The 21,930-nt window shown below is 44.2% G+C and overlaps 1 protein-coding gene across 17 annotated transcripts in view; it reads left to right on the forward strand.

Moving 5' to 3' along the window:
* Positions 1-21,930, forward strand: part of BLTP1 (bridge-like lipid transfer protein family member 1) — a 322,576-nt gene that overhangs the window by 157,653 nt on the left and 142,993 nt on the right. For all 17 annotated transcript variants that reach the window (XM_077279045.1, XM_077279047.1, XM_077279052.1 and 14 more), the window contains exons 34-38: positions 2,993-3,195; positions 3,492-3,689; positions 6,621-6,832; positions 8,548-8,699; positions 9,299-9,449. In XM_077279045.1, coding sequence (XP_077135160.1) covers positions 2,993-3,195; positions 3,492-3,689; positions 6,621-6,832; positions 8,548-8,699; positions 9,299-9,449 — 916 coding nt within the window. The remainder of the gene's footprint in view (positions 1-2,992; positions 3,196-3,491; positions 3,690-6,620; positions 6,833-8,547; positions 8,700-9,298; positions 9,450-21,930) is intronic.

The following is a 21,930-nucleotide window of genomic DNA, read 5'->3' on the forward strand; positions in this document are numbered from 1 at the left end:
ATCCCATGTGTACAGGGGAGCCTGGAGAGAGATCTGTCTGCTGACAGTTATCCCATGTGTACAGGGGAGCCTGGAGAGAGATATGTCTGCTGACAGTTATCCCATGTGTACATGGGAGCCTGGAGAGAGATCTGTTTGCTGACCATTATCCCATGTGTACAGGGGAGCCTGGAGAGAGATCTGTCCGCTGACCGTTATCCCATGTGTACTATGGAGCCTGGAGAGAGATCTGTCCTCTGACTGTTATCCCATGTGTACATGGGAGCCTGGAGAGAGATCTGTCTGCTGACAGTTATCCCATGTGTACAGGGAAGCCTGGAGAGAGATCTGTCCTCTGACCGTTATCCCATGTGTACAGGGGAGACCTGGAGAGAGATCTGTCCTCTGACCGTTATCCCATGTGTACAGGGAAAGCTGGAGAGAGATCTGTCCGCTGACCATTATCCCATGTGTACATGGGAGCCTGGAGAGAGACCTGTCCGCTGACCATTATCCCATGTGTACAGGGAAGCCTGGAGAGATATCTGTCTGCTGACCATTATCCCATGTGTACAGGGGAGACTGGAGAGAGATCTGTCCGCTGACCGTTATCCCATGTGTACAGGGGAGCCTGGAGAGAGATCTGTCCGCTGACCATTATCCCATGTGTACAGGGGAGCCTGGAGAGAGATCTGTCTGCTGACCATTATCCTATGTGTACAGGGGAGCCTGGAGAGAGATCTGTTTGCTGACCATTATCCCATGTGTACAGGGGAGCCTGGAGAGAGATCTGTCCGCTGACCGTTATCCCATGTGTACAGGGGAGCCTGGAGAGAGATCTGTCTGCTGACAGTTATCCCATGTGTACATGGGAGCCTGGAGAGAGATCTGTCCGCTGACCATTATCCCATGTGTACAGGGGAGCCTGGAGAGAGATCTGTCCGCTGACCGTTATCCCATGTGTACAGGGAAGCCTGGAGAGAGATCTGTCTGCTGACCGTTATCCCATGTGTACATGGGAGCCTGGAGAGAGATCTGTCTGCTGACAGTTATCCCATGTGTACATGGGAGCCTGGAGAGAGATCTGTCCGCTGACCGTTATCCCATGTGTACATGGGAGCCTGGAGAGAGATCTGTTTGCTGACCATTATCCCATGTGTACAGGGGAGCCTGGAGAGAGATCTGTCCGCTGACCGTTATCCCATGTGTACAGGGGAGCCTGGAGAGAGATCTGTCTGCTGACAGTTATCCCATGTGTACAGGGGAGCCTGGAGAGAGATATGTCTGCTGACAGTTATCCCATGTGTACATGGGAGCCTGGAGAGAGATCTGTTTGCTGACCATTATCCCATGTGTACAGGGGAGCCTGGAGAGAGATCTGTCCGCTGACCGTTATCCCATGTGTACAGGGAAGCCTGGAGAGAGATCTGTCTGCTGACCGTTATCCCATGTGTACAGGGAAGCCTGGAGAGAGATCTGTCTGCTGACAGTTATCCCATGTGTACAGGGAACCCTGGAGAGAGATCTGTCTGCTGACAGTTATCCCATGTGTACATGGGAGCCTGGAGAGAGATCTGTCCGCTGACCATTATCCCATGTGTACAGGGGAGCCTGGAGAGAGATCTGTCCGCTGACCGTTATCCCATGTGTACAGGGAAGCCTGGAGAGAGATCTGTCCGCTGACCATTATCCCATGTGTACAGGGGAGCCTGGAGAGAGATCTGTCCGCTGACCGTTATCCCATGTGTACAGGGGAGCCTGGAGAGAGATCTGTCCGCTGATCGTTATCCCATGTGTACAGGGAAGCCTGGAGAGAGATCTGTCTGCTGACCGTTATCCCATGTGTACATGGGAGCCTGGAGAGAGATCTGTCTGCTGACAGTTATCCCATGTGTACAGGGAACCCTGGAGAGAGATCTGTCCTCTGACCGTTATCCCATGTGTACAGGGGAGCCTGGAGAGAGATCTGTCCGCTGACCGTTATCCCATGTGTACAGGGGAGCCTGGAGAGAGATCTGTCCGCTGACCATTACCCCATGTGTACAGGGGAGCCTGGAGAGAGATCTGTCCGCTGACCGTTATCCCATGTGTACAGGGAAGCCTGGAGAGAGATCTGTCTGCTGACCATTATCCCATGTGTACAGGGAACCCTGGAGAGAGATCTGTCCGCTGACCGTTATCCCATGTGTACAGGGAAGCCTGGAGAGAGATCTGTCTGCTGACCATTATCCCATGTGTACAGGGAACCCTGGAGAGAGATCTGTCCGCTGACCGTTATCCCATGTGTACAGGGGAGCCTGGAGAGAGATCTGTCTGCTGACCGTTATCCCATGTGTACAGGGGAGCCTGGAGAGAGATCTGTCTGCTGACCGTTATCCCATGTGTACAGGGGAGCCTGGAGAGAGATCTGTCCGCTGACCGTTATCCCATGTGTACAGGGAACCCTGGAGAGAGATCTGTCCGCTGACCATTATCCCTTGTGTATGGCCAGCTTAACTTGTCGCATTTCCCAGCTCTACCTGTGCAGACAACTGCATGACGGCACCTTTGACTTCTGCTGGAGAAAAGTTAAAAGGATTGGGAATCATTTTTGGGATCTCTGACTATGAATCCCGCTTTCCCTTTACAGTGTTATGACTAAGGATAAGTTCACACAGGGCGTTTTTGCTGCGTTTTTGCTGCTTTTTTTTTGCTAATTTTCAGCTGCTTTTTACAATACCAGCAAAGCCTATGAGATTTCAGAAATCTCATCTACACACATTGGTTTTTTGTTTGATCAGTATTTTGTGCTTTACTGCGTTTTTTGGACATAGAGCATGTCACTTCTTTCAGCATGTTTGCTGCGTTTTTTCACCCATTGACTTGAATGGATGAAGATCAGGTTTTGCTGCAGAAAAAAAAAACTACAAAAACGCCCTGTGTGAACTTACCCTTATCCTGTATAGAAGTAAGGGATCCTGTTTCTTCATTTTGGAAATGTGTAACCTATTTTTCTATTTTTCCTTCACTAAAGAGGTGTAGTAGAAGAAACGGCAAACAATCCAGAGACTGGTCGTCCACCTGTAAACTTAGAGAAATACGCCAATGCCACGAAAATGCAACCACAATCATCTGGGTCATTAAGGTCCAATGCTGGAGCTGAGAAAGGGAAAGAAATAGCTGCCAAATTAAATGTCCATCGAGTACACGGCCAGCTCCGAGGCTTGGATACATCAGGTGAGAAGCGTATTGTATAGGCCTGTAATAATGATCAGCTGGGTGTACAAACGTTCCAAATGAATGAACTGTTCCTAATTCCACTGCAGTGCTAATCTGCTGAGAACTTATGGACCACCGCAAGGAGGCTTCTTTTTTATTTACAAGGAATATAAACTTTTCTGTCTCTGATTTGCAGTGTAAGCGACTGCATATATTTTTTTGTGTGTGCGCAGCCAGAATGTTATTGTGTCTGCTGCCTTGTAGATAAGTGTCATATGCCTTTCTGATTATATTTCTTCCCTCCCTTTGATCAGACATGGGAACCTGCGCAATCACCACTATTCCCTTTGAAAAATCAAAGGTTCTTTTCACCCTGGAAGAATTGGATGATTTCACATTTGTGGATGAAACTGAACAGCCTCCAACTACTGATGTGACCCGCATTGGTCCAAGTCAAGAAAAATGGGGCTGGATAATGTTTGAGTGTGGAATTGAGAACCTGGTCGTTAAAGGTGATTAACGTTATTGTTTGCAATGAAAATGTATAACTATAGTATTGGTGGTGGCTTTGAGCTGATAGAAGTTTTTATCTTCTTAATATATTGCAATCATCATATTATATGGCATTGTATACTTACAATTGCTCTTTTTGTCTTTCTACCGAGTTAATTATTCTGTTTTCTCTGCTCTATGTAGAAACAGGAAGTATTTTGTCCCTAAATTTGTCATTCCCCTATTCAACTTCTGACCCAGCTTCTCCTCTTTCCTCTCCCCCCCCCCCTCCGCCAGGAGCTTTTGCAGTAACACTTGTCCAGACAAAATTGACCTTCTGTTTCTACATAGAGCTTAGAAGGATTCAGCTACTCAGTTTTTAATCACGTGATGTCATAGACTTAATGGAAAGCGGAAGAATTAACTGGGTAGAAAGGAAAAATGAGCAATTGTATGTACAGCGTGCTATATAATCCAATGACTGCAGTATATTAAGGGGTATACACATTTTGATAGGAGTGCTTCTTTATTGTATATTAACCTTTCTTTAAATTTACAATTATTAATAGCAACATTTTATTTATTGAAGTGATTATACATAATGTTTGTCTTTTATCCATACGTGGAGGAGTTTAGGTCAGCAATCCGTCTTTCTGTACTTGCATTATTGATCATGTTTCTTGTTACATTATCAGTTACATTTCCTATTGATGAGGTTAAAAAAGTATTCATTCTCAAGTTGTCTCTTAAAGAGAACCTGTCAACAGGATATTGCTATGTAAACTACAGACAGGGACTTATTAGTGCTGGAATACTAATTAAATGATACCTGCAGTGAATCCTTTTCGTGATTCTTGTGTAATGAGTGTTTAAAGTTTTGCTGTAGTCATGTATTTGTGCATTCGGGGCGGGAATATGGCCAGTGTCTTTTCTTGTTGCTCTGGCCCCTCCATCTGCCTCCTGTTTGAATGACAGGTTACCGATCCGTCAATGACCTGACCCCCATTTTAAATATTGTGCCTGTGCAGTACTTTATTTTCTCTCCAAAAAAACATTAGGTCTCCCACAAAATGGCTGTGGCGTATGTACGGTTGCATGTCAAAGTATATTAATTCACAATCTGCACATGCACCACCCACCGTGCCCAGAGGACAAGCGCTATGTTTGCCGTCTCCTCGTCTGCGCGCTCCCACGCTGGTCCTCTGGGCATGATGGGTGGCGCATGCAAAGGTTGGGAATTAGCACAGACATTTAGATGCGATCGCACATGTGCTGCCAGCATTTTGTGGCAGACTAAGATTATGTTTTTTGGAGACAAAATAAAGTACTGCAGGGGCGCAATATAGGGGACAGCTCAGTGATGGATCAGTAACCTGTCATTCAAACAGGAGAGGCAGACGGAGGAGCCAGAGCAACAAGAAAAGGCACTGGCCATATTCCCTCCTGGATGCACAAAGACATGATTACAGCAAAACTTTAAACACTTATTACACAAGAACCACAAAAAGGATTCACTGCAGTTATCATTTTGATCAGTACAGTAGTTGAGAGCTATGCAGTCTTCTTACTGCCTGATTGCTTGAGGGGGCAGGCATTCGTAAATGGCAGTTCTGATCAAAGAGCTACAGCCTAATACACATTATCAGTCTGTCACTGTTTGTTAAGGTACCGTCACATTTAGCGACGCTGCAGCGATCTAGACAATGATGCCGATCGCTGCAGCGTCGCTGGAGAGCTGTCACACAGACAGCTCTCCAGCGACCCAACGATGCCGGTCCCCGGGTAACCAGGGTAAACATCAGGTTACTAAGCGCAGGGCCGCGCTTAGTAACCCGATGTTTACCCTGGTTACCAGTGCTAATGTAAAAAAAAAAAAACACTACATACTTACATTCCGGTATCTGTCCCCCGGCGCTGTGCTTTCCTGCACTGACTGTGAGTGCCGGCCGGAAAGCAGAGCGGTGACGTCACCGCTGTAATCTGCTTTATGGCTGGCCGTCGCTGACAGTGCAGGAAAGCACAGCGCCGGGGGACAGACACCGGAATGTAAGTATGTAGTGTTTGTTTTTTTTTACATTAGCACTGGTAACCAGGGTAAACATCGGGTTACTAAGCGCGGCCCTGCGCTTAGTAACCCGATGTTTACCCTGGTTACCAGTGAAGACATTGCTGAATCGGCGTCACACACACTGATTCAGCGATGTCTGCGGGAGTCCAGCGACTAAATAAAGTTCTGGACTTTTTGCTCCGACCAACGATGGCACAGCAGGATCCTGATCGCTGCTGCGTGTCAAACTCAACGATATCGCTAGCCAGGACGCTGCAACGTCACAGATCGCTAGCGATATCGTTCAGTGTGAAGGTACCTTTAGTGTCTACTTTATCACAAAGGCTCAGGAAAGTGAGAGCAGTGGTTAGGAGAGCTTCTCTAGAAGCTGCTGATGGTGGGGGCTGGAGATTTACAGGATTGGTAACAGCTCAGTAGCTGAGAGGGAGGGATGTGAGCAGCTAACTTCTTTATAGAAATCAATGGGCTTGAGAGAACTGAATGGGATGCTAAAAGTTAATTCTTTTCCTGGAATGTAACTACTGTTCACTCTCGGGCAGGCTCTGGTGGCCGAGCTCCTTGGAAACAAGCTGTACACTGTGTAAGATAAAATCTCTTACTGCACAAGAATAAAAGCAGATAAGAAATAAAGTCAATTACAAATTTGCTTATTTCCATGCTGTCTAATTAACTGACACAATTTAATACCAAGAGAATACAGATTTAAGGCTGAGAAACCTGTTACCAGGTAATGACTGGGAGTAGCATGTTTGTCCAAGCTTGTGATCTAAGGATGATCATGTTGGTCTGAGTGATGCTGAGTTCATCACTTCCTAGTCTGCTGGTAGGTGATGACTTTTTTCGTTTGATATGAATTTAGTTAATGTTAGTCTATTGCTTCCAGGTGGGCGGCAGTCTGGGGCTCTCTTATACAATTCTTTTGGTGTACTGGGGAAATCTGGCACCAATGAGCGGAGTGGAAACCTTAAGTCTAATGATTCTTCTGATTCCCCTACTGGAAGTGGGTATAGCACTGATGTATCTGATGATAATATCCCATGTGATGGTATGAGCCCATCCTCTGATGTCAATGGAAATTCTGTGTCTGATGAACAAGTAAGTGGCGGTATGAGCAATGTATTTGATGTCTATAACATCTAACCTCATATTTCAGGTAGAATTGTTGTTACTTATAGCAAATATTCCCAAATATTTGCTTTGTTGTCTTTTATTCAGATTAAAATATAATCAATAAACAGATTTAGTTCCAGCTTCTGCCTTAGGAACATCTACAGTACATACTTTTTCTCCGGATTGTCATTGAGGGATGTGTGTTATACAAATGTGCTTTCTATTCCTGTGTGTATAAGGGGGAGCTTATTCCATAATGAGTTTAATGGGGGTAGTGTACATTGACCCTATAGTCTCTCCTTAGTGGTGGCAGATGGCAGCTCTCGTGAGACCATCTGAAGGGTTATTCCCATCCAGAGCTCCTTTGTAAGTTAAATGAAAAGTGAGCAGCGCACGTGTGTGGAGCTGTCCATTCACAGCGACCCCTAGATCAGTCTCCATTATTAACAAAAGTGGGACTCACATCTATCAGATATGTCCTGCAGATCCTTGTCTGTTTATTTAGATAGAGGTGATTATAGAACATTCATTGCATAGTTATACATAATACATGTATGTGATAGAGCAAATCTTATGCATGCTAGTCTGAAAGGAGGTCCATTAATATATAATAATAATAATACATATAATATTGTAATAAAATGCAAATGCAAATAAAGTGTCATTCATTATATGTCACACAAAAATACACATATCAAGTAAAAAAAATCTTGGTCTAAGAAAAATTTCAATAAACTTAACAATACAATAATATAGTGCAATATAAGAGCAAATGAAGTACCTTTGGCTTTATACAGATTTGTAATACCTCTATATTAAAAAGCACAGAGCATCTGAATGTCCCCCCAGTAGAATAAATTACAGCCAATATATCACCTTAGTAAATCTAGAAGCAGAAAATGGGTATAGTAGATTTCATATTTATAGCTAGTGCTTATCCATGACTGTAAGGAAAGAGAGTTGCCTGCAGTCAGAACCGCGACGCACGTTTCTCTAGGCTTTATTGAGGGCTCATAATTTTTTTTTTAATGCAAACTATATATGGGAGTGCTTCACCTATTTTACTCTATTTTTATTCTATTTTAGTTGTGTTTCCAGCATACAATACTTTTGTGCCATGTCTTTTTTCTGATTGCCATCTTGCCCATTTAAGTCTATAGATACCTGAAATTGGGTGTATACCAGCAGAATGTACCCTACAAATCTGAACCTAGCCTTACTGGAGTTGTTCCCTTTCATGTAATGTGCGGTCCTGGCTGCAGCTTATTCAAAAATAACAAACTGCGCTGTGTCCATATCCCACAAGTCCATTTTGCATCCACTGTTGTTAGAACCTTGGTTACACACTAGCAGGATAGTTAGTTATGTATTGCACATGTTCTATTACTTTGCAACTATTGACCTTAGTTTATTAGTGTTATTCAGCTTGATGAAGAGCCGATGTTACAGTCTGAAAGATAATTATGTTATTGCGCATGTCGCCAAAATAAACCGAAGCATTAGGAGTATAAATTGAGTTGGGATGTCATCCTGTAATTGTGAATTTACTCTATTCTTGAAATGGTTTCAACTTCTATTGTTATGTCCTAAATAGATTAATGGCAAAGCTATAGATATCATACAAATTATTATATATTCTATTTCTTACATTATTAGATGTGCAGCTAAGGCCTTTATTTTTGTTTTTTGTTACCTTAAAGGATGAAGGTGTCGAATCAGATGACTTGAAGAAAGATCTTCCTCTAATGCCTCCTCCGCCTGACTCAAGCAGCATGAAACTTACTATCAAGGAGATTTGGTTCAGCTTTGCGGCTCCCACAAATGTACGGTCTCCAGCATTTACTTTTTCCAGGTTAGTACAAGGAACTAAAAACAGCTGACCGGATTTGCTTCTTCTTACTGATCTTATTATATTGGATGCATTTTAAACACTGTGTTAGCCATTTATTGCATTTTTCCATGTTTTCGTTTAACCTATTTTTAATAATATACATTTTTTTCAGGTTCTTTATAAGTCTGTAGAGAAAAAATAAAGCGCACAGTTCAACTGCATCTTTACATGCCACGTGGTCACGAGTTTTCATCTACTTTGCTTGGATAGTTTAACACAGCAGATTTTCTGAAAAAAAAAAAAACACACACCAAAAAACGAAGTGCTAAAAGCACAGTAAAAATAACAGTCTCCCTTAACACAGATTGTTAAATGATACAATTGTCACCACCTGCCACGTCACTGCAGGGAGATTAGGATATCAATTATGAAGATGCTTCTTCAATGTGCGCCCCCTTGTGGATGCAGCCAGTCATAACGTTATCATTTGGCTCTATAGATACATGAGTCTGCCCCGTTTCTGTATGTGTACTGCTATATACAGTACTTTCAATACCTACCTTTCCTTTAGTTTTATTGTTTTGTATTTTTTCCATCTTTTTATTATTATCATCATGTAGACAACTGAACCTGCTTAGCACTGCAACCCCGGCTGTTGAGGCGTGGTTGGTTCCTATTGACCAGTTAAAATCTTCGCTGAACAAGCTGGAAACTGAGGAAACTCTGAGAGTCTGCGCCGTCATGGGTTGTATCCTGACTGAAGCACTTGAGGTGAGCGGAGATTACTGTGTCACATAGTGCACAGAGAGCAGCTGATTGGCGGGGGTAGGACCCTGACCGATCAGACATTTGTCGCGGTCGTAAACGACAATATACCCTCATTCACCAGTCATTCCAAATTAATATGTGTGCAAGGCATCTGGTACCGGATAAGAATGAGTCAGACAGGTAGCTGGTTCAAACTTAGTTAATGCCCCGTGCGTCCACACATGTCCGCAACGGTCACACCAACTGGCTTTATTCTAAAATACACAATACTATATTGAGTGTTAGGGGAAGGTGTGCATTAGGCGGGGTTTAAGCTAGCATTCAGTCTTTCTGATTTGTTCTGACATCTTCTGGTGGATCCTCCTTTTCTTCACATTCCTTAAGTTTCGATTTCTAAAGAAATGAATCTTAACCCTTCGGACACTAAACTGAAACGAAACTGGACACTGGCAGCAATCTTTAAATACAGTTACATTCGCAAGCAGATAGGAAAAACTTATTGTTTTACAGTATAAAATATGAAAGTACAAAAAGTATATAAGAAAGTATATTTTCACCTTGACAATCCCCCCTAAACACTAAGTTTTTCCCTTAAAGAAAGATCCTTTGAGACTGTCCATGTGATGGGAAAAGGGGAGGTGGATTTCTTCATCCAGACACCTCAGAAGCTCTCCCCTAGCGAGAAGCCTCCAGGCAGCTGAACCCTTCACTAACCTCACATGGAGTTCTCCCACTGTCCCTAAACTAAATCTCTTAGCATCATCTGAGAATGGGGGGTTTTGTCTATTCTCTTGAGAGGAATATACTTCGGGATCTCCCCTGGATCAGTACCATCGTACTCTGGTGGATCTATTTCTTGATTGAGGAAGGTGCCAGTCGGAGTTGCTTTGGCAATAACCTTTTTGTACAAGGGAATAACACAACAGAGAATTATCGATTCAACTATAAGGAGGGCAATCAGTACCAAACAAACTTATTGAAGGAATCCCTTGATCCCACCTAACCAACTGGAGAAGAAAGATATGTCCACTCCAGCATACATGACACGTCGTATTATTGTCCTAATTTGTTCAACTTCTTTTAACAACCTTCAGGTTTTCTCGGATCTACATTTCGCCATTCAGGTCTGGCTGTCTATATTTCGTCTCGTAAGTCTTTGGTCATACCGTCAATGAATGTATTTACCAATACTTTAACATCAAGTGGGTTTATGGGACTGTACTCCATATCTTCCCATTTTAGCTGTAACCGTCCAAAGTATAGCTCTACACGCTCTCCTTTGTCACATCTGTAGAAAATCTTAATTTGCGTCTTAGCACGTCACCTGTTTTTGTGCTCACTAACTACCTAGGCCTGCCTAGGTGGATTTATACATCCATCATATTGTCTTATTTGTCTGTAAAATGAGAAAGGTTGGTTCTCAGGGTCAGCCAATTGTTTTTGCATAGCTAGTCAGAGGGCCTCCAGGGATAATACTCCTGTATCTGTCTTACCCTACCTGATGTGGTTGGTTCTCTGGTGGTGGGGAGTGACATGACATGCTGGTCTACAGCTCCTTCCCAAAAGGATTACTGTCAGCCTACTCCTAAAAGTTAATGTCCCCACTATCCGCGAACCACAATCCTGTGTCAGCTTCTTATATCACTGCATGTGATCTTGTCTGGACAGGATTCAGTGTAATTCTCTTAGGTCGGGTTGCAGCACTGGTCATACAAGTGTTAGGGCCCAAATCCTCAACTATACCCTGGAAGGCATCACAGCTATAATTGACAAATCTTTGTTCTCTGTAATATATATTATTGATCCATTCAACATTCTTATTAATCTGCACCTGTGGGATTATAGAAGCAATGCCGACATAAATCTGGTTCTGGGCTTTAAACTGGTCAGGCACCCCCCTTGGCACTCCAATGGCATCAATATATACTAGTGGATCTTCTTCATAACTCATGTGGAGCTGATCAAAACTTCTCCTCTTTCTGGTAGGTTCATCAGGTACCTCTGGATCCCAAGGTAAAATCTTGAACTGCATGGCCAGTCTAACAAGGGTGCATTGGCCTATCCAGGCATTAGGCAACCTAGGACGGAGCTTACCGTCTCCACATAACCAATAAATGTCGTACATATATTGTGTATGTTTGATTAGCAAATCAGTATCTAAGGAACTGTTCTCCTTGCAGAAACCTGTCTCGAAGATCCCTACTGGTGTACCTGTAATGTTATGGGAATTATAGCAGGTATAATTGTCAGCTAATACGATTACTTCTCCTGGGACCTTTAGTTTGGGTCTCTCATGAATTAGTGGGACATAGTCTGGGCAATCAGTGGGCTTCAAACCTTTCAACAGATTCATGACACAGGCAGTGATGTTGTCATCAGGAAAAAGTAATGCATGTGTGTATAGGTGTGTATTCGCAGCAGCACAAGCAATACATCCTACAGAGATATTCTGGACTCTTACATTGTATCTCACCCATTCTAACCATAGGTTTTTCCTTGGGGTTGTTTGTGTTTCTATGGAGAAAACCTCTTGCCAACTGAGACCTGGAATGGGTATCACTTCATTAACTACATTTTGCAAACGCTCACCTGGGCCTGTTTTAGCTGTACTGGTAACAGGGGTCATGGTTGGTCTGAAGCTAATATCCTGGAGCTGTATGTGGCCTAAATACCCATAGGGTCCATCACTAAATACATAATTATAATGCCTTCCCAATACGAACGTCTGCAGATCAGCAGATTGGGGGTTTTCAAGATTCAGGAGGAGGGGGTGACAACTTCTACCCCATTTACAGCCTCTAAGTGGTTGCAGGAGGGCTGTTAGATGCATTCTCTCACGAAGACTCCTACCCGTCCCATCCTTAGGGAACATGGCTTCACTAGGTTTATATCCCCAATCATTCCCCGTACTCCAGGCAGCATCTGTCCAATAATGACAATTATTGTTGTATTGTCTGGTAACACACATATAAAACTGGATGATCCCCTCTACCACCCGTTCTGTCTCAAGGCACTTGACTACATCACAGAAATCAAATCGCCATATATTCACCGGGGCTGTCAGGTTTACCCAGAGAATAGTGGGGCCAGAATTCTTATTTACAATAGGGGCCGAAGAGGTAGGGGCGAGGATAGCCCTCAGTTCCAGGATCAAAAACAGCAACATTTCCCTTCAGTCACTACTGTGACTAAACACTGGTTCGGTCTCTTTTACAGTGTGAGGCGTGGATCCAAGTGCTCTTTCCTTCAAGTTTAACTGCAGTGGGGGTGACCAGGATCACCGTGTGAAGTCCTTCAAATCTCGGCTGGAGACAATCTCTGCGCACAAACTTTTTCACATACACCAGATCTCCTGGCACAAAGGGATAATGTCCAGGAACCTTGTCTGGGTCTGGAAGAGAACTGAAGACAGTTAAATGCACTTTGGCAAGGTGTCCATGTAAGGCCTGCACATAGATAGTCAAGTCCTGGTACTTGAGTTGCAACTGTTGTGGAAAGAAACATTCAAGATTGGGGCCCCTGCCAAACAGAATCTCATACGGTGACAGTCCTGTCTTCCTGTTTGGGGTATATCTTACTGAAAACGAAACTAGAGGAAGGCATTCTGTCCATGGTTTACCAGTCTCTGTCATTGCCTTCTGGATTTTAGGCTTAAGAGTTCCATTTAGCCTCTCCACTCTTCCACTGCTCTGCGGATGGAGTATGCAATGCTTGACTTACCCCCAGTGCTACCATTACCTCTGACATGATCTCTCCAGTAAAATGGGAACTCCGATCGCTTTCAATGACTTCAGGAACTCCATACCTGCATATGATCTCAGCCATCAGTTTCTTCGCCGTTGTCTTAGCCGTAGCTTTGGCAACTGGGTAGGCTTCTGGCCAACCTGAAAATAAATCAATGCAGACCAACACATACTCATACGTCCCTACCCTGAGTAACTGAATTTAATCAATCTGCAGTCTCTGGAATTGGTTAAAGGGCCAGGGAGTGTGTTTGGATGGGGTTTTCACTGTCCTACTCTGATTATGTGTGGCACATATCATGCAGCTCTGTACCTGCCTTTCTGCGCAGGTGGAAAACCCGGGGGCAATCCATTGTTTCTGTAGGGTGTCACACATGGCCGTCTTCGAGTGGTGCACATTCCCGTGCAGAACCTGTGCCATCATTGGGTACAGTGCCTGTGGTAGGCAGACCTTTTCACCCCTCCCCCATAGTCCAGTGACGGTATCAGAGCAAGCCCCTATCCTTTGCCACCTATTTTTCTCCTCCTTACTTGCCTGTTCTTGTAACCGGGCTAAGATGTCTTTCAACACAAGTGGAGATGGTGGGGTGTCTAGGTGATGTACTTGAGAGGCTACAGGAGTGCTTGCTGCTTTCTTGGCAGCCTGGTCTGCCAGTGCGTTACCCTTTGTCCGTCCATCAGTGCCTTTGGTATGTGCCTTTACCTTTATGATGCCTGCTTGGGTGGGAAGCTGTAGTGCATTCATAAGTTGCTGGACTGCCTCAGCATGTTTAATGGGGTGGCCATTTGCTGTCAGGAAAGCCCTGGCTCTCCAGATAGGCCCATAACCGTGTTTAATGCCAAAAGCATACCTGGAATTAGTGTAGATATTTACAGTCTTACCTTCTGCTAGTTTGTACGTTTCTGCTTCTTGTGCAGACATATGAGCTGGCATTGACTCTGCCTTGATTACCTCATGTTCTGAGACCACAGCATATCTGGTACAGAAGCGTCCTTGGTCATCTTGGTGACGGGATCCATCTACAAAAAGCTCAAAATCAGCATTAGAATAGGCACACTAGAGACCAGCCGTTTCCTGAGACATCAATTCTAGACAATCATATGGTTTGGAAACCTAATCTTGTTCCTCTGGATCCATTCTTAAAAGAAAAAGAGTGTCCTTGCTCATGTCACCTATTCCTCCCCCCTTTGGATCCAGGGGAACTAGGAGAAGAGTAGCGGGGTTCAGGACAGTGCATCTTTTCAAAGTCACATTAGTAGGCATGAGAATAGCACACCAAAGTCGCAGCTGTCCAGCCATGGACATGTGGCTAGGTTGTACCTGGTTAAGGATACTATATACATCGTGTGGGGTGTGGACCATCAGTGGGTAATCCAAAACAATATCTGAAGATTTGTGTAGCAACAGCTGGACAGACAACACAGTCCAAACACAGGAGGAACTTCCTCTTGCCACCGTATCCAGGCGGCCACTGTAATAAGCAACAGGTCTCTGTTTGTCTCCATGAAGCTGAATCAGCACACCTGTAGCATGCCCTGCATAGGTGAGCTCTGTCTGCAAGGCAGTCTGCAATACTGTACGGCAGTGCTCGGGTGTCTTGTAATCATATACGGGGCCTGCAGTGTGTAACACTATATCACAGGGCAAATTCCCTCTTTGGGTGGACATAGCGTCTCCTGGATGCAAGGGGCCATTTGTGGCAAGGTAGGCCTGAGACTCTTGGGCTATGACTGGCTCCCCTTTTTTGCTATTTGTTGGGCCAAACCACCTCTATGTGACAGGGTAGAATTAGCTGGGTTCACTTATAGCTCCTACCTGGTGGGTAACTATGTCCCCATACCCCACTGAAAAAAGAACCTGAGATTCCTGAGATGTGATGTAGCAACGTGAATGACAGGGAACCAAACTTCAGATTCCTGGAAAATCTGGCCTTGTAAGTGTGAAGGTTTCATGGGAAGAGGAGATGTAGGGGCCTTTCCGGGCTGGGGGGTCTGCCATTTTACACCGATTAAAGCAAGCTCTTGGTCTGAAAATTGACATAACGAGACTGGGAATAGAGTGAGATTCCTATACAGGGTTAAAGGCGTATTGGAGTGTGAAGTGGGGGGAGGGCAGAGGCTGAACTCTGTTACATAGACTCTGATAAGGAATGAAGCTTCGTCCTTGTACTGCGGACTGCGGTGGGGTGGGGGCTGTATTTGGAGCGGGGAATTGCTGTCAGCGTTTAGCAAGCGAAAGGTGGGGGCTACGACCCTGAATCTACTCGCTCCACAATTGTAACAGACCTCTCTACACTGAGAATTAGTAACTCCGCATACATCACAAATCCACCCGACAGGATCATAGAATAGAGGTGCACTAAGTTTTGGCAACCCAGTATATATTGGTGCTTTGGGATTGAGGGGCACAGAGCTTACAGTCGGGAGAAGAGGCTTAATTTACCAATCTTTCAATTACTTACAAGTTTTTCCTCCAAGACCAGGCACAGGTCTATTTCACTTCCAATTTCATACAGTACTTATTGCTTTAAACACAAATCTCTCAGCGTGTACTAAACCAAGGACAGAGAAAACTTAGAATGCAATACATTGCCCCCCTTTCTGTAGCCCACAGCACCGGCGAAATTTCAAGCAGATCGCGCACAGATTCACTCACACCCTCCCATCTAGTAACACGGAGATAAGAAAAATCACTGCATTCCTCAGCGCAAGAGGGAGAAGCGAAGCCCAGCTCCCTGCCCCCCTTTCTCCTGCTTGTAGCATAGATAAGGAGGAAAGAAGAAAACCGACAAAGAAATCTCGCAGCGGTCCGCTCCGCCCCTCCCATCTACTACACAGCACTGATACAAAGCTCCGTATCTTCTACAAAGTAACAAATTGCAGCAGTTTTCAGACTTAATTTCTACAAAACTTTCCTATGATCCTCCGTGGTCTGGGCGGAGCCCCAAGGACGGCCCGTACGTACACACAAGGCAGGTTTCCACCCAGGTTGGATTCTGCACAACACAAACAGGACACACCTACGCTTCTGGAAAGCTCATCCCGTCGCCATTACAGGGCAGTGGCTGGGACTGCATTTTCATCATCAGTGGCACGGCGGCCATTTTACAATCTGTAAAATCACAGTTCAAAGGCATTTTATAACCAAACACGGGTTCTACATTGTCTGATCCTTCCTCTCCATCAACCTATTTTCATTCTTTGTTCTTTAAGCTTCGCGCAACTCGCAGATGAGCTTGCGCTTGTTCTAACAATCCTTTATCTTTCAACATGCCCCTTTTATTTTCTATGAAATTGGGCCACATAGCCAGCTACAATCTCCCTGACTAGGGCAATCCTACATGCTTATACAATCTCTCAACATTCTTGACTGCCTTCTTGCCCTCCCGTGGCTCAACTATTGCCCTGACTTCCACGGCATCCTCATCTAACTTGTGGGGCACGGACTTCTTCTGCTTTAAGATACGCAGCATGACTCACAGAATACTATGGTTTTCTGCAGTAAAACCACTAGCAGCGATATCAACACTTTGTTCTAATAAACACGGAGCCTCTCGCTCAACGTATTAGGAAAAGAGCCTCGCGCTCAATGTTTCCTGTCCCTAACCTGAACAATAGTGATTAACAGACTATCCTGCCACGATATTCCAAACCGTTGGGAGGCAGCCTCCTAATGAGACCCCTCCACAAAAATTCTGGTGGTCCCGTACGGAGCGTCTTAATTACCTGTTTCTGGTGGTCCCGTTCCGGGACGTCTTAATTACCTATTTCTGGTGGCTCCATACGGGGCGTCTTAATTACCTATTTGTACTCAAAATTCTGGTGGTCCCCCACTTGGGACGTCTTAATTACCGGTTAGTACAATATCACAGAGGCTGCGTCTCCTATCCCTTTCTCTAAGCCGCCCCACAATCTACAACTAGCTCAATTTTTCAGTCCACTTCACTACTAGACAATAGTCACGGGTAGGGTGGTTGAACGGAGTACAATGACCGGTGGAGGAGGCGTGGTGTACATGAGGACGCGCCGGATGCAACGTTTCTCAGTTGCTGGTTCAGAGCGTGGCACAGGATCGCATTCGATCTCACCACTCGACCGGTCACCTCCCGGACCCAAGGAGACCACAGACAAACCAATAACGGCTGAGACACTAGCAAGTGTGACACATACAGTGTATATGATCGCCACTTACCGTGTTCGGAGGGTGATCAGTCCTCGAGGTCAGCCACTACGGGTATCATCCACAGACATCCAGGCATGGGTCCAGAGGGTCTCGGATCGCTGGCCACGCCCCCCGTTGGGCTGCCAAATTGTCGGGGTCGTAAACGACAATATACCCTCATTCACCAGTCATTCCAAATTAATATGTGTGCAAGGCATCTGGTACCGGATAAGAATGAGTCAGACAGGTAGCTGGTTCAAACTTAGTTAATGCCCCGTGCGTCCACACATGTCCGCAACGGTCACACCAACTGGCTTTATTCTAAAATACACAATACTATATTGAGTGTTAGGGGAAGGCGTGCATTAGGCGGGGTTTAAGCTAGCATTCAGTCTTTCTGATTTTTTCTGACATCTTCTGGTGGATCCTCCTTTTCTTCACATTCCTTAAGTTTCGATTTCTAAAGAAATGAATCTTAACCCTTCGGACACTAAACTGAAACGAAACTGGACACTGGCAGCAATCTTTAAATACAGTTACATTCGCAAGCAGATAGGAAAAACTTATTGTTTTACAGTATAAAATATGAAAGTACAAAAAGTATATAAGAAAGTATATTTTCACCTTGACACATTCATGACGTATCCTAAGGAAAGGTCATCAGTGATAAAGTCGGGGACAACCTCTAAAGTATAAGGGCTACACATATTTATGCATTCTGTCTTTACCTTAATCTTAAGGAAAAGGCATGTTTCTGTAGGCAAAAAAGGAACAACCAGCACCAGGTGATTTCCATAAAAATTCAAATTTTGTCTTTTATTTAATCCATTGTTTGTAAAAAGTTTAAAACATACATGTCATAGAATGTCAAGGGGCAAACATCCCCCGCATGCCTGATGCGTTTCCTGGTGCTGGTTGTTCCTTTTTTTGCCTGCATTTACAAGTGGACTCCATCCATAATGAACCTGGCACCTGTGATCTTGCGATACTCCGGTGAGCAATGTGAAAATCCTTTTTCTCCTTCTCCCATGTTGATGCATGTTTTTGTAGCTTATGTTGTTGAGAATGCTGAACTAGTTATTATATATATCCATCTACCAGATTTCATATCAATTTTTTCCTTTTTTCAGTTTATTTCTTGTTTCTTTTTTATATAGTGCCAAAGTATTCCACAGAGATTATCAGTATTCACATTAGCCTGTCTCCAGAGGTGATTCACAACCTAATTTCCATATCTCTGAAACACACAAATAGACACTTAGGTTAATTGACTTCCGATATAATTAGCCCATCAGCGTGTTTTTGAAGCGTGGGAGGAAACCGAAGTACCAGGGGATACCATACAAACTCCATGCACATGTTGCCCATGGTCAGATATTATCCGGGTCCCCAATGCTGCACCGAAACAGTGCTAACCCCTGCGCCACCACCTTGTACTTAAGCTAGGAGCTGGGGGACATAATATAAGAGGAGCTGTCCACCTTTCCAGGAAACAGCAAAATAATTTCTAACTCTGATCACATGTGTTTAGAAAAAATGAATATATATATATATATATATATATATATATATATATATATATATATATATATACACTCACGTACAAGCCGAGTTTTTCAGCCCCCTCGGCTTACACACAAGTAATTGTCCCAGAAAGACGTCAGGGGACGTGGTGCGGCAGAGCAGCGGGTCACAGAAGTAGGAGCTGGCAGCTGCAGCTAAAGCCTGTGCCCACTGCTAAAGAGAAAATAATATTCATTGCGCTGGCAGTGAATATTAATTTCTCTTAGGCCAGGTTCATATTGCGTTGGTGCAGTACGTTCAAAGCATGCGTTAAACGGACAGCGCAACGCTAGTGCCTTTTCCAAGATCAAGTTATGCCATCGCAGTAGCACCTCCGCTAGCTGTGACGGACCCAGAAACGCTGCAGACCTCGTCCGAGGGTCCGTCAGAGAATGACGGCACATCGCTAACGCATGCTGATTATGACATGCGTTAGCGATGCGCTACATAATGGCAGTCATTGGGTGCGCTGAAGCATCCGTTACATTGCGTTAGTGCTGCTGTGTAACGGATGCTGTTAGCACATTGCCAATAATGCAATATGAACCTGGTCTTATAGCATGCAGTTACAACCATCACACATCCTGCTTACCTTCCCTGCGTGCCCTCGCTGCATCTCATTCCAGCCGGCGCCAGCAGATCTTCCGGCCGAGCGATCACGTGTCCCCCGCTCATTAACGTAATGAATATTCATGTCTCTCCACTCCCATAGGCGTGGAGTGAATATTCATTACCTTAATGAGCGTGGACATGCGATTGCTTAGCCAGAAGAGCTGCTGGTGCCAGAACGAGATGCAGCGAGGGAGCGCAGGGAAGGTAAGTAGGATGTGTTTTTTTTTTTGTTTTTTTTTTTTTTTATATGAACCATGCATACAGGGACAGCGATAAGGAGCTATGCATACAAGGATGGGGAGCCATGCATACAAGGACAGGGATAAGGAGCCAGGTTAGGGATGAGTGGACAATGCATACCCGGCTTATACTTGAGTCAATAAGTTTTCCCAGGTTTCATGGCAAATTTAGGTGCCTCGGCTTATACTCGGGTCGGCTTATACTCGAATATATATGGTATATATATATGTGTGTGTTTGCCTATGTAAAAAATTTAGCTCCAAGTGCTTGCAGTTAGGTGAGTTATATTACACTTATATACACACACAAGTGCATAGAATTGGAGCGAAAAAATTCTGACAAGATTCTATGTAGAGCGGAGGAAGAAGGAGACATATGCTAGAGGCAGAGCTCCTTCCCTTCCTAATAACCCCCCTTGGAAATAGAATCTTATCAGTGATATCTGCCATCTCCTATCTCAGTAATATAAAACATTTTTTTCACTGAATCCAGATTTTACCTATGAACAGAAAAGAAGAGAAAGAAGCAGATTTCTCTGATAATATATATTAAAGAGTTACTTATTTTTGTGTGTGCTGTTGGCTTATAAAATAAAAATTAAAACAGCTGTTACTCTTTAAGTAAAAAAAACAAATTTATTAAATTATCAAACAAAACCAATGCAGCCAAATACTGAAGAATGTAATAAATATTTCGTGTACATTTGCACATCTTGCCTGTTTCCTTATTTTATCAGTTACCTTAAGTCCTTTTGACACATCTCTAATGTGAGTAATGGACGGCCACAAGAACAGTTGAAGGTGAAACATTACATAAGCGGATTCTGCTCCCATCACTGTAAAAGCCTTCCTTTGGAAGCAGTTGTTGACAGGATTTCCTGCTGTATACCTCTTTTGGGGCTGCTATGTATTCCATTGTATATGCGTGAAGTAGGACAGCACAAAAAGTAGCTTATGGTTTTTTTTTGTCTTATTCCTTTGTGGGGAATATAAAGATTTTTGGTACTCTCCATAAAATCTATTTCTTGTAGTCTTCATTGGGGAACACAGGACAGGAACCGTGGGTTAGTCAGCTGTCACCTTGATGCTGACACTAATAATACATCTAACAAATGAAAAACTGTCTCCTCCCCAGAAGACTATACATTGCTTGCTAGCATCAGACCTCCTCAGTCTAGCGAGAAAGCAAAAAGAATTAAAGAATGAAAAGAAAATAATCCAATTTCACCCAGAGAGAAAAACCATGTAAATGCGCTCCAGATCTTGCAACAAAGGATGGGTGCTGCTTCCCCCATGAAAACTACAAGAGAGATTTTACCGTGATTACCAAAAATGTTGTTTATTGGGAGACACAGAAACCATAAAGCTGTCCCGGGGTGAAAATGAAAACCAAATATTTTACTGTAACCAGAGAAGTATATGCTGCTGCTCAACCTGCCTGCAGTATCTTCCTTTTGTGTCTACCGAACCAAAAGGTGTGGGTCTTGTGACAGTGCACTCACAAGGCGGCACAGAGAGGTAGGTAAAATGGGTACACCATCTCCTTGGTTTATTAACAGGCAGCATAAACCAACTCATGCAAACAAAACTCAGCCTTTCTGGCTAAAACATGAACAGAAACAAGCAAAATGGAAAAAAAAACAACAATGCTGCAACACAGTCCGTATGTTGCGGGTGGCACCCCGCACTGGAGCAGTACAGGTTCAGTCTGTGCCCAACAAGCCACAAAGCCACTGGAGACTCCTCTCTCCTGGCTAGCTGCAACAGAGTGGGGTGCCACCCTTTACATACGGACTGTGTTGCAGCATTATTGTTTTTGTTCCTTTTTGCTTGTTTCTATTCATGTTTTAGCCAGAAAGGCTGAGTTTTGTTTGCATGAGTTGGTTTATGCTGCCTGTTAGTAAACCAACAAGGACTTAAAGAGATGGTGTACCCATTTTTCCTACCTCTCTGTGCTGCCTTGTGAGTGCACTGTCACATGTGGTGGAGAATGCGGGCAACGGTCCAGGAAGGGCATATGGGGGTTGTAGCAGCGGTTTGCGGTGGAACGGCAGGTCCACGAACTCTGGGCGGCTTGCTGTGGTTCGGTGGGTTCACGAACTCCGGGTGGCTTGCTATGGATCGGCGGGTCCATGAAGTCTGCATATTGGAGTCTTAGAGAGCCG

The sequence above is a fragment of the Ranitomeya variabilis genome, chromosome 1 (assembly GCF_051348905.1).
Source record: "Ranitomeya variabilis isolate aRanVar5 chromosome 1, aRanVar5.hap1, whole genome shotgun sequence".
In the NCBI taxonomy this organism is placed as follows: Eukaryota; Metazoa; Chordata; class Amphibia; order Anura; family Dendrobatidae; genus Ranitomeya; species Ranitomeya variabilis.